Genomic DNA, 13,174 nt, shown 5'->3' on the forward strand with positions numbered 1-13,174 from the left:
GAGTACATTTCTTATCAAGCATTGTAGCCTCCTCCTTTGTTTCCCCTTCCCATCCCATCCTCTCCCCACCCTCCCACCCAATCCTCCTACCCCCCCCCACCAAAGTTGTAAAGTTTGTTTACAACATACGAGTGAAGCTATATATTATGCAAAGCTATATAGATCCTTAGTTAAGGAGTTTAAATTTCCTTCCAGGTACTATGAGAAGACATTATCTAGTAAGGTTTGGCCTTATGGAATTAATATTCTAAGTAAATATGTCAACATGTGATTCTTACAGAAAACTAAAACAAGAGAAAAGGACTAGGGAGATCTGAAAGTGAGCAGATTGTTACACATTGGAAGATAGGAGGGCCTCTCTTAATAGGTAACCACTAAACAGACCTGAACAAAGCTTAGGAAGGAGTATTCCAGGGCACTAGAAAGCTTTCAGTTAAGCACCTTACATGCTGTCATGTACATTTTAAGGTCACCTTTTGCTACTTAGTGTAAAATGGAATAGAGAGAAAGAAGTTCAAAAATTATATTTTGCACCTGGCATTTTTTTATGTCTAAGATTTCCAGGTAGAAACTTCAAGGCAGTTAAATATAAAAAATACCAAACACTCAGAGAATATGAGATGAACATATGAACTGAGAGTACCAGCCTAGAGACAGACTTTAAACCCAAACAAATACAAGAAACCTTCAGTCCTAGAATGTAGAGAACCCAAAGGCCTCACAAAATTCTCTTCATTTAAGCTGAGGTAGAAAATAAGGAGCTGGCAAAGGACTCTGGGAAAGCGGTAAGACACTGTCGAAGAGAGGGTTCCATGAAGGAAGGGATTGCATGGCTTCACCAAATAGCAAAGAGAATTGAGTAGCCTGTGGAATTTAATAGCTGAAGTCCTTATGAACATGTTAAAGTTTAGTCTCTAACAAGAATACCTAGAGTACCTAGCTTCTACTGTATGATTGTGGTTTAGTCCCACATGCAAGGTGAATCATGCTAGGATCTGGATAGTTGCCAGCCAACACTAAAAGATAAAAGAGCAGAGGAAAAAACCCTTTCTTCTGAGTTTACTAGTTGAAAGCTTAGAATACATACCTTGGATGAGATTCCATATCTGAAGTGAAAAAACAGAAGGCTCTGGTCATGTTTACATTCTCCCCTCTATCTTCTCTGTGTCTTTCCAGTTAGTAGCAAGATGCTCCTTTCTGTACACTGTTACATGAGATCTGGGTAGATAAAAGAAAAATTTAGCAAAAAGGACCAGCTATTGAATCCCCTACAAAGAGTAGGGGGTATAATTCTGCAAGGGCTTTTACCCTGAAGACCCCAAGGGTGAGTTGTGCTTGAAAGTCTACAGCATCACAAGAAGGTGGGGGGACAAGGATGGAGTTGGAGAATATCAGAAGCAGGAAAGGGAATTGCTTTTGCACTGGAACAAGCCAGCTAAGGAATTCAGATAGAGCTAATATGAAAACAGGAATGTTAAAGGAAAGGAGTTTTGTGGGTTAGCAATATAGTTGCATCTTGTTAACTCAGTTATCTGAAAGGCTGTCTGAATTTTCTAGAATAGTTTGCCAAGAAATTTGCCAGTTAAAATTTTCACATTATTTCAGAGTTAATTTTTGCAAAACTTTGTCGTATATAGATGCATTGGAAGTACATGTCCATGAAAGTCACAATTGTATTTTCATATACTCAGTACTGAAATGTGTTCTTAGACACTTGAAAACTTTATCATTTAAACTTCACTCACCCAGCATTGTTATAAATAAAGTATTCATCAAAGATGAACAAGTTCTCCCACCTCACATGCTTTTGTTGTGATCAGGTGTCAGATCTCTTAACAGAGTTTTTTTTTCTCTTTTTCTTTGCTAGAAACTTGACTTGAATTCAGTGCTTTACACTCTCACTCATCTTGCTTGCTTACAGCTAGCACTCTACCACTTGAGCCATATCCTAAGCCACCTTTTTGCTGCTGGAATCTCATGGACTTTTTTTGTCCAGGCCACCTTGGTTCTCAATTTTCCATATCTCATCCCAGCCTTTTGAGTAGGATAACAGACATGAGTCACTCATCTTAGGAACTCTAAGAAATTAAATAGGCTAAGAATACTCAGCACTGGGCCTCGCACTGGTGGCTCAGACCTGTAATCACTAAGCTACTCAAGAGGCTGAGATCTAAGGATCGAGTTCAAAGCCAGACTAGGCAGGAAAACCTGTGAGATGTTTATCTTTAAAAAAAAAAAAAAAAAAAGCAGAAATAGAACTGTGGCTCAAGCACTAGCCTTGAGCAAAAAAGCTTATTAGGCCCTGAGAACTAAAAATTTAAACTCATTGAATATTTGAGAGCAACTGTTTAAGATGTATGAGCTGTAAAGTGCCTGTTTGCTCCATATAATCTAAAACAATTTACCAAGCTTTAGCTTTAAAGCTTGGTCAATAACATCATTACAATAATTAGTTATTTGGAGTTTATTTCTCGTTCGTATAGTAATTTGAGGGTTGCCTTTGTGGTAGGGGGCCAAGTGAACTGTAACCAAGTGTCCAGGGTTGACCTTGATGTTTACTTTCCGAGTTTCAGGTCTCTTACGAAAGAAGTAATAATTATTTCATCCTGAAAGAAATGTCATGAAGACTAAATACATTAAAACATTTAAGAAAATTAAGTAATCACTTAATCACGATCAAAAAAAAAAAAGAACCTTGGGGAAGGGAGGGAGGGAGGGGACGGTAGGGGGAAAACAATGGAGGGGGTAACAATGTTCAAGAGGAAGTGGAAGTGTACTCATTACCTCACTCATGTAACTGTAACCCTCTGTATAGTATCTCTACAATAAAAAAATTAAAAAAAAAACATTTAAGATACTGAACATAGTTAAGTGTTCAATAAATGTTGACTGTTACAGGTTGTGCTAGGGCTCAAAAGAGTATCAGATTATGAGCATTTCAAATTAGGAATGTCCAGTTAGTAAAGTCTGGTAGTAAAATTCTAAAACTGAATTGTATTCCCAAGCTTTAAGATAAGAGATATTTATCTCTATTGCTATTATGGAACAACAACATTGATTAATGCCTTAGAAACAGGCTCTTTTTGTACATGGTAACATGGATTTTATATTTATTCATTTTGCCTATGATTATTCCCAAATTTAATCCATGCTAAAAAAGGTATTTATAATTATAATACATCAGACTATGGTATGCCTTTTTCAACCAAGCATCTTTTAAAATGCTTTTAAAATGATCAACATTTTAAAATCTTTTAAAATGCTCATCAAGCATGTATTGTAATCTGAACTCTCCAAAAATGGAAATAAGCATAGAAATTATATTCACAAATAATGTTTCACTAGGATTTCCTATCGTTTGTATAGTGAATTAAGTTAGAAACGAATTAAATTTAATATCTCAGCTAAAACCTAGTCTATAATTAGACCGAAATAAAATTAGACAAAAATAATTAGGGAAGCATAACAAATATATACTTGTTATGGTTTAGTTTTTGTTTATATATATATGACGTTTTTCAAATGTAATTTATATCATGCATTGTTTTCTCTTTTTTCATGGTACTGGGGATTGAACTTGAATACAGTACAGGACATAGACTAAGCAAGCCCTCTGCCACTAAGCTATATTCCCCTACCCCAATTGATATTATTTAATCACAAATAAATATTGTTTTGTATTAACAGTATGGTTAATCATTTTGACATATAGTTGTCTTTAAGCTTCAGAATGTGTGAAAGAGGAATATAATTCGGTAGTATTTGCAAAGTTTTAAAACTTTCATTTTTAAAAAGTTTATTTTTAAATTATTTTCTATTAGTAGATTAATAGAATATTCTAAATGTTTTTTACATTGTTAATTTTTCCCCTTCAAGGTGCAATTTATCAAACAGAAGTGTCTTACAAGAATATAACATTTAGTAATTAGGAAACATTTTAACCTCACTTAACATCTGTATCAGATGTGACATGTATAATTTTTTTGTTAGAAAAATGTCTTTGTAACTTTCATGATTCTTCTGTATGGTGAATCTTTTATTGAGCATTTTAAGCAATTGATAAGCATTATTCAGTGGCATATGGTATGAGTCTGACATGCTTTGAAAAAGAGTACAGAGTTCTGATAATGAGGATTCTGTGAAAATGGAAAAAACAGCACAACAGATATGTTTGAGAAAGTATGGGTTTTTAGCATCTTGAAACAATATATCACACTCAAAGGGACAGAACTGGGCTGCGCAATCTGTTAGCTCATTCTTGTCCAATCTGGTCTTCTCCTTTCTTTTGGAGCCAGCATTGTCATCAACTCCCTGAATTATATTCTGACTGGAATGTATTTCAGGCTCAGAGTAATGTATCTACTTAAATGGAATCCTATCTTTCTACAAAAGCTTTTTGGGTATAATAAATTTAAAATACAAAAAAATTCTATTAAGTTAAAGTAAATGGTTCAACAGTTTACATATGTGCCTCCTCCCTCACAACCACTACTTTGAAAAACATATATCTGTTTTTGTTTTATTTGTAGGATACTGAAATTTTTTTTGTTTAACTATCAGGTGGTTAGACATATTTCAAAGGCTACTAATTGTAAAAACACATATATATTGCTACAAATATGAAACAGATATGAATTGTGCAATTAAAACATCCTTATTTTGTTATTATGGTTATTCTTAATTCTATAGCAACTCTTTTTAACAAGAATTAACCACATCTATTTCATGTATACTGGGACTTTTAATTAGAAACATACTGAATTGTATAAAAGAATATTATATTGGATCTTTATAACTTTATATAAATCATTAGATGTGATAATCTTTGTAAAATGATATTCACAATGTCAGGCACATAATGAATGCTCAAGAAATGGTATTTATTATTATGTTTTAAGCTTATATTACCTGAAAGTTTTCTGAAATGTCTTGCTTGTCTTATGATGTTTTGATCAAGATGAACTTATATTTATCATAAGTACAGCGATAAATATATATGACTTAAGTACAGTGATAAATATATATGACTTAATACCAAAATTATATTTTTAAATTTATACAGGAAATATATATGACTTTAGTACAGTGATAAATATATATGACTTAATACCAAAATTATATTTTTAAATTTATACAGACTGTTTTAGTAGTATTTTATGCTTAATGATTGAGTAATAACTATAAATTCTGCTTTTTATGTTTAGATTATACTGAATTCATCCATAGACCCGATGTAGTAAATGAAGTTGTTGTTTTGTGATTGTCCTCCTGAGAATTTTAAGTCTTTCCCAGTTTGGATAGGCAAATTGTTCTTTTTAATGCATTGATTTATGTGTAACTTGGGGGTGGGGAGAGTGAGGAACAGCTAGTCCTCCCAGATGCAAAAGGCAGAAGATTAGTCCCTCACCAGACTTCCTGACACAGGATTTTTTCCCCCTCTGGTAAATGGTACATTACTTTTTAGGTGTGACTGACATGAGTACCATAAATTAACAGACTTATTTTTATTTATTTTACTAATAAAGCTAGAAAAAATACATGAAAATAGTTGTTAGAGCAAGAACAAGAACATCAATGTTTATTCTTACCTAGCAGTGTAATTTGTAGCTATTTAATTCATGAACTATTGAACAAAAAAAGTAAGGGTATCTAACATGGAGACTGTAATATGTTTATAGTTGTGTGCTTTTCTGAAAAATAACTATGAATAGGTGTCAGTGTCCATAAAACAAGTTTATATATAAGGTTAACGGTATCTACGACTATAGAACATTAGAGAGGAATAAATGCTGTAAAATTATTGTTATTGTTGCTAATTTACAGATAAAGCAACTGAGGCTCAAATAGGTGTATGACTTGCTAAAGGTCACTAAATTCAGTAAGAAAGTGTAAACTAGAATAATCCTTCCTGGTGAAATTACAGCTGATTTTTTCACTATAGTTTGTACATATTAAGTAAATTTTTTGCAACAAGATGAACAGAGACACTGAAATATTTTAGGCAATATTATACCTGTTTGTTGTTTTTATTCAGTAAGAAGATATTCTATTTACCTATGTATTTCCTTCGCATAAAAATAAAACAGAAAGCATATAAACTAGCTTATTTGAAATATATATTCTCCATAAATAAATATTCTTTTCACGTAACATAGCTTTCCTAATCTCTGTAAAGGGGCCTACATTTTTCTGTCCATATGTCACAAAAAGCAAAGCAAAACAATCAATTTGCATGTAGTCTCAGTTTGAACAATTTAAAACTTATGTACATATATCTTTTTTCTTCTTTTTTAAATTTTTTTAAATTTTTTTTTTTTTTTTTTTTTGCCAGTCCTGGGGCTTGAACTCAAGGCCTGGCACTGTCCCTGAGCTTCCTTTGCTCAAGGCTAAGTGCTCTACCACTTAAGCCACAGCCCCACTTCTAGCCTTTTCTGTTTATGTGGTACTGACGAATTGAATCCAGGGCTTCATGCATGCTGGGCTCTACCACTAAGCCACATTCTCAGCCCTGTTGTACATATATGTTGTATTTGGATTTTTATTTGCAGATGGAGAACATCATTGGAACAGTAAGAGATTCCAACCTAAAGTTGACACTTGCTTTTGGCATAGGAATGCACCATGCTGGACTACATGAAAGGGATCGAAAAACAGTAGAGGAACTGTTTGTGAACTGTAAAGTTCAGGTATTGTTTTTTGTTTTGTTTTGTTTTTTCACTCTCCCAAACACATTTAAAAGTAACTTAAAAGTTATATTCTACTTAAGTATATTATCTTTTTTTTAGGTTCTGATTGCTACAAGCACATTAGCCTGGGGTGTAAATTTTCCAGCTCATTTAGTAATTATAAAGGGAACTGAATATTATGATGGAAAAACAAGACGCTATGTGGATTTTCCCATTACAGGTAATTTTTTCTTAATCGACAGAGATCCAATATGCTCCTAGATAACCATAACAATTTAAATTTAATTTTCAGAATCAAATTTTCATAATTGATTCCATTTAAACATGTGATAAGCAAATTGTAATTTTTATTTCTAATGTACACATTTTATAATATACTTAACTGTTTTCCTAATAATGAAAAATATAACCATAGTTTTAAATTCACAAATAATTTAAAGTACTTATTAGTAGCTATTGAAATCAATAAAATTAGATTTATATTCATTTTACTAGAAATGATACTTTCCTGGGGCTTCCAGAACCAATGCATGAGGAATCTAATGAGATATTTTCCATTGAAATAAAAACATTTTCATTGGATTCTAAGGAGAACAATATACTCAATGTATATTTCTACTCAGTAAATACAGTCAAAAGCCAAATAACGCTTAAATCAGTAATTACCTTGGAATGTACAGTGTATAAAAGAGGGAACTTTTTCAAATGCCCTATTACCAGTAGGAAAAAGAGTCAAATAACTTCATTGTGTATTTTTTGTATATCCTCTTGCTTAATTAAAATAGCAATATCTGTTAAATAGCATTTTTAGTCATTTAATGGAAGAGGACTTTCATCTTTCTTTTACAAATAACAGGAGATACCCTTTGGGCACTCTATTTTGCCTTATGGTGATTTGCTTACCAAATATAAATGTTTAGAATAAATTGCATTAATTTAGAGAACTTGATAGTAGCCATCAGAGATAGCATACATTCTCTTAAAACATCAGCTTTCCTTGTTATTTTGACCTTATTAGAAGCACACCATATATGGTTTTACCTTGTGCTGTGTGTGACACTGCAGAATAGTTGTTCTGTCTTTCCCAGACGTACTGCAGATGATGGGACGGGCTGGGAGGCCTCAGTTTGATGACCAAGGCAAAGCAGTAATTCTGGTTCATGATATAAAAAAGGACTTCTACAAGAAATTTCTTTATGAACCTTTCCCAGTAGAATCAAGGTAATTTTTATTTTAGACTACTTTAAATGGATTAATATCATAGCAGGTGGGTGTTTTTCTCATTGTATTTTAATCAGTATAATTAATTGGTAGTGTAACAGATTTTGTTGATGTGGAACAATATAATTATCATTGTAAAATAACATAAAATTATAATTTTGATTTAAAAAATAACTTTACAAAAGAGCATTTTAGTATGGTGTCTGTACCACTACAGCATTGGGTCTGGTATCTAATGGCCTAGATTGAAATTTGAGTTCTGCTACTTGTTTGCTTCATAATGAGTGATTACTTGACTCCTCAGAACCTTAGTAAACCTTTGTATAAATGGAAACTATAGCAGTATCTGATCTCTCACAGTGTACCTATTTTTGTGTTTGTTTTATTGTTGTTTGGGGGATAGATGATTAGTTTTGTCTGGCATAATTTCTTTTTTGTTTTTTGTTTTTTGTTTTTTTTTGGGGGGGAGGGGTTAAAATAGGATCTTGCCATGCTGTCCACGGCCTCAAACTCACAAACCTCCTTCCTCAGCTACCTTAATGCTAGGATAACAATTATAAACTATCATGCCCAAATCATAGTGTATTTGTAATGATCAGATCAATATTGCTTTGAACAGTATCTGTCAACTAGTAAACATTCTGTAAAGTCTTAGTTTGATGAATATGCTTTAGTCTAGTTAATAAATGTCCACAAAAAGAGGACATATAATTAGTAATTCATATTTCCAGCTTATTTCATAAGTTTTCCATACTTGCTGTAGATCCAATAACTTCCAATTCTGTTGCAAAGTTTTCCCTGTTTTCTCAGTTGAAAATTACCTTTCATTCTTTATTTGGGTTTTTTTCACTTGTAATACATTATGTTGTTATGTAATGTGCCTTTACAGTTTCTAACTACATTGGGGACAGACATGCCTTTTATTAATACTATAAATTGTTATCTTCAGTTAACCACCAAAAAGCCTGACGTAGAGCTGTAGCTCAAGTGGTAGGCACTACCCTTGAGCAAAAACCCTCAGAGACAGTGCCCAGGCCCTGAGTTCAAGCTCCAGGACCAGGACAAAAGGGGGGGTAAAAAAAAAAAAAAGGATAACAGCAAGAAATAATTACAATAATTATATGTTAGAGATAAATCAATCTTTTCATTAAAAAGATTCTATCTATAATTTAGCTATCCAAGAAGCTGAGATCTTAGTATCATAACAAGCCTAGGCAAGAAAGTCTATGAGACTCTCATCTCTAATAAGCCACAATAGAGTTGTGGCTCAAATGGTAGAGTACTAGCCTTGAACAAAAGAAGCTCAGAGATGGCATCCAGGCCCTGAATTTAAACCCCAGTACTGACACACACACAAAAAAGAAGAAGATTAATAAAATTTATAGATATTTAGATTTAAATATCAGTAATGAAAAGGTACCATAAATAATAAAAGCATTATGAGACATTGTACTTTATGTATTGTGCTAGATTTCAAGCTACAGGAATAAGCTGAGGAAAATAAATAGAAGCCAGAATATCTCTGAGCAAAATAAGGAGTAGAAACGCATTTTTGAGGCACTGGCAATAATAATCTTGTATTAATTCACATTGTAAGAATTTAATATGTATAATTTATGTGACTAATTCATCTTACAAGGTATATTTAAGTTGTATAATTTATGTGATTTTAGTACAAACAGCTATTTTTAACTTTGTACCATAATATGACCATTATTTTTTTCTACTATAGACATAAATACTCTATATAATATTTATTCATTTCTCTGTTACTGTGCAGCTATAGTTTTCATGGTTTTCCTCTTAAGTGTAATGTTACGGTGAGCCATTTTGCTGTTCTAGTGTAACATGTAAACGTTACTTTAGCAATCATAATGAAAAGTGAAATTGCTGGGTCACAGTAGCTGTTCAAGTAAATATTGTTATTTGCTGTCCAAATTGAGTATCCATTTTTGAGTGTAACATAGCATTTTTTGTAGCAACTAATTTTATTCTTTTCTCCTATCAACTTTGCTTCTTTCTCTATCCTGTCATCTCTTTTTTGTAATCTCTCCTTTAATCTTCCTCAGTACACATTTCATACCTTAGTAGTTTATAAGTATAAACTATCTCTTCCATGACCTCCTTTTATTCATGTCCCTAGGCACTCATCTTTTGAAAATTACAAGCTCCATTCCTTTAAGTTTATGCTTTTTTTTCCTAACAATTCATTTCCCCCAAATCAATGAATCAGTAGATATGATTAATAGCAATGACATCCTATTGAATACTTATCAAATGATGCATATTGGTATTGTCTCTCAACAATTTATTAACTAAATTCTCATGTTATTATATTATATTTTGTGATAGTCTAGCTCAGAATGGTCTACTTTTTGTACTTTTTTATTGTTAAAATGCTGTACAGAGGGGTTAGAGTTACATGAACTAAGTAATGAGTACATTTCCTTTTGAGTATTGTTGCCTCTTCTTTTATTTTCCCCTTAGCACCCCCCCACCCTCCCCACCCCCTCCCACCCCTTCCCCCCTGCCAAAGTTGTAAAGTTCATTTTCAACATAGTGTTTTTTGTACATCTCATTGTTACAATGGGTCAACCTGTATCCTTATTTAAGCATTTTTTCCCTTTTTTCCTGAATTAGAGAAGTGTATATACAAGATCTTGTAGATTGGTCTACTTTTTTTTTTTTTTTTGTCGGTCATGGGGCCTGAATTCTGGGCCTGGGTTCTGTCCCTGCGCTCTTCAGCTCAAGGTGAGTGCTCTACTGCTTGAGCCACAGCACCACGTCCGGTTTTCTAGTGGTTAATTGGAGATAAGAGCCTCATCTCCCTGGGCTGGCTTTGAACCATGATCCTCAGATCTCAGCCTCCTCAGTAGCTAGGATTACAGGCATGAGCCACCAGTGCCCAGCTTATTCATACTTTTTAAAAAGAAAACAAGAACATAAAGATATATGTTATGAATACAGGGTCTTGAAAGCATGATACTGATTCATTTTATAGATTCATGATGAAAGGACATTAAAACAAATTCCTTACTAAAGATATGTTTTAAATTATTTTCAAATTACATGTTATATGAAATATGCTTTTATGTATCTTAAAACATAGAATCTGAGTCTTGACATATAAGCTAAGTTTGTTTTTTTTAACATCTCTGTATGTTTCTAATGTCTTATTCATCTGTAGCTTGCTAGGAGTGCTCTCTGATCACTTAAATGCAGAGATTGCTGGTGGTACAATAACATCTAAGCAGGATGCAATGGATTATATCACATGGACTTACTTTTTTCGACGTCTTATCATGAACCCTAGGTAAGTAAGAGTTGTTTTGTTTTGTTTTTGAAGGGCAGTTTTTTATCTTCATATTTTCATTGCAAGAATATGTGTTTGAAACTTCAAACTCATATTTTTAAGTCAATACTGTAGACATTTGTAGGTATATAAATTTGTCAGATAAGCAGATAATGTTTCTGATAGGATCACAGTGTATCAGAGATTAATTATGTGCATTTGCTACTTACATTAATTGCCTTCAAATATCCTCAGGAATTGCTGTGTATTTGGGAGACAAGGCACCTGAAGTCATTAAAAAGTGTGTAAACTAGATGGTAGTGACTGACAGAAGTACAGAAAATGATGAGGTTGGTTGAATTGGTGGAGAAAAAGAAAGGCATTTTATAAGGGTTAACAAGAACCCTGCAAGATAAAAGGTGTGCTGAATTATCTTTCACTCTTAGCAGTAGTCAATGCTAAACAGAACTACCTCAAATTCTGTGAGAGTGAAAACTTCAAAGAAAAGATGACACTTTATTCAAATCTTGAGTAAAAAACTGAAGTAGAAAAGATAGAATTAAAACAAAAATATACTCCATGAGCTAAAATCCTCCATGTTTAAGAGTTATATTGAGAGAATACATTTATTCTAACCCAACCTTGTTGTTATTAAGAAAATGGAAGTGGGATACCTAATCAACTTTCCCTGTATCCCGTAACTATTTTGTGATAAAGTCAGAATTTGGAATTACTGTCCTAATTCTAATTTCAACACTACCCTTTATTAACTGGGTGAGCTGGAGTCACTTCCTACGTGACCTTTATTTTCTTTATATGCAGGAGAACAGCCTACCTAACTTACTGGCTCTTATCGATAGTCAATAAATAAATTAAAGCCCTTCTAGTTCTATATTAATTATAAAGAGCACTATCCCATATTCCTTCCCAGTTACTTTGCTGCTCTCTCCCATCCAGCTAGAGACTAAGCACCTCACTATTTCAGTCAGCTTATCTGATTCACACACAGGAAGAGGCAAATTAGTATCTCCTTAAAAGAAACAAAAAGCCAGGCACTGGTGGCTTATACCTGTAATCCTAGCTACTCAGGAGGCTGAGATCTGAGGAACACGGTTCAAAGCCAGCCCAGACAGGAAAGTCCTCGAAACTCTTATTTCCGATAAACCACTCAGAAAACTGGAAGTGGTGCTGTGGCTTAAGTGGTAGAGCACTCACCTTGAGCTGAAGAGCTGAGGGATACAGAGCTCAAGTCACATGACCGTCAAAGAAAGAAAAAGAAAGAAGGAAGGAAGGAAGGAAAGAACGAAAGAAAGAAAGAAAGAAAGAAAGAAAGAAAGAAAGAAAGAAAGAAAGAAAGAAAGAAAGAAAGAGAAAGAAAGAAGGAAAGAAGGAAAGAAAAGAAAGAAAGCAAAGAAGGAACTAAAAAACAAACTTTTTTAATAACTCTGGAGTTGGAACTCAGGGACTCACACTTTCTAGGCAGTCTCTACCACTTCAGCTACACTTCCAGTCCTTTTTGTATAGTTATGGTTGTTCTTCATGCCTGAGCCTGCCTGGACTGTGCTCCTCCAACTTGTACCTCCTCATCTTGCTAGGATGATAGACACACACCACTATGACTAGCCGTTAGTCAAAATGCTTGAGCTGTTCTTGAACTGCAATCTCTTGATCTCCACCTTGTAAGTTGCTAGGACTACAGGCTTGAGCCACCACACATAACTAAAAAATGTTTTAGTTTTTTTTTTTTTTTTAATCTTTTGACTTCATGTTGAAAGAATTTGAGACGAAAAAGAAAACTGTAAAAATAGTACAAAGAAATGCAACCTTCCTCCCCCAAACTTCCCCAAATCCATTCACATTGCATCATTATCAGTCTAGTATGGTTATCAAGCCGTCTTAACTGTCAGAAAATTGGCATTTATTCAATGTTATTGATTAACCTAGAGGTTTCATTCATCTTTGTAGTCCATTGTGG

At 33.5% G+C, this 13,174-nt stretch overlaps 1 protein-coding gene across 1 annotated transcript in view; it reads left to right on the top strand.

Annotated features, from left to right (window-relative positions):
* Ascc3 (activating signal cointegrator 1 complex subunit 3) overlaps positions 1-13,174 on the top strand; it is a 232,900-nt gene that overhangs the window by 150,390 nt on the left and 69,336 nt on the right. Inside the window, exons 31-34 of the mRNA XM_070010685.1 lie at positions 6,549-6,686; positions 6,786-6,906; positions 7,775-7,907; positions 11,095-11,220. Of these exons, the coding sequence (XP_069866786.1) occupies positions 6,549-6,686; positions 6,786-6,906; positions 7,775-7,907; positions 11,095-11,220 (518 nt within the window). The remainder of the gene's footprint in view (positions 1-6,548; positions 6,687-6,785; positions 6,907-7,774; positions 7,908-11,094; positions 11,221-13,174) is intronic.

Source organism: Dipodomys merriami, unplaced genomic scaffold (genome assembly GCF_024711535.1).
Source record: "Dipodomys merriami isolate MVZ:Mamm:240054 unplaced genomic scaffold, mDipMer1.0.p SCAF_8, whole genome shotgun sequence".
Taxonomy (NCBI): domain Eukaryota; kingdom Metazoa; phylum Chordata; class Mammalia; order Rodentia; family Heteromyidae; genus Dipodomys; species Dipodomys merriami.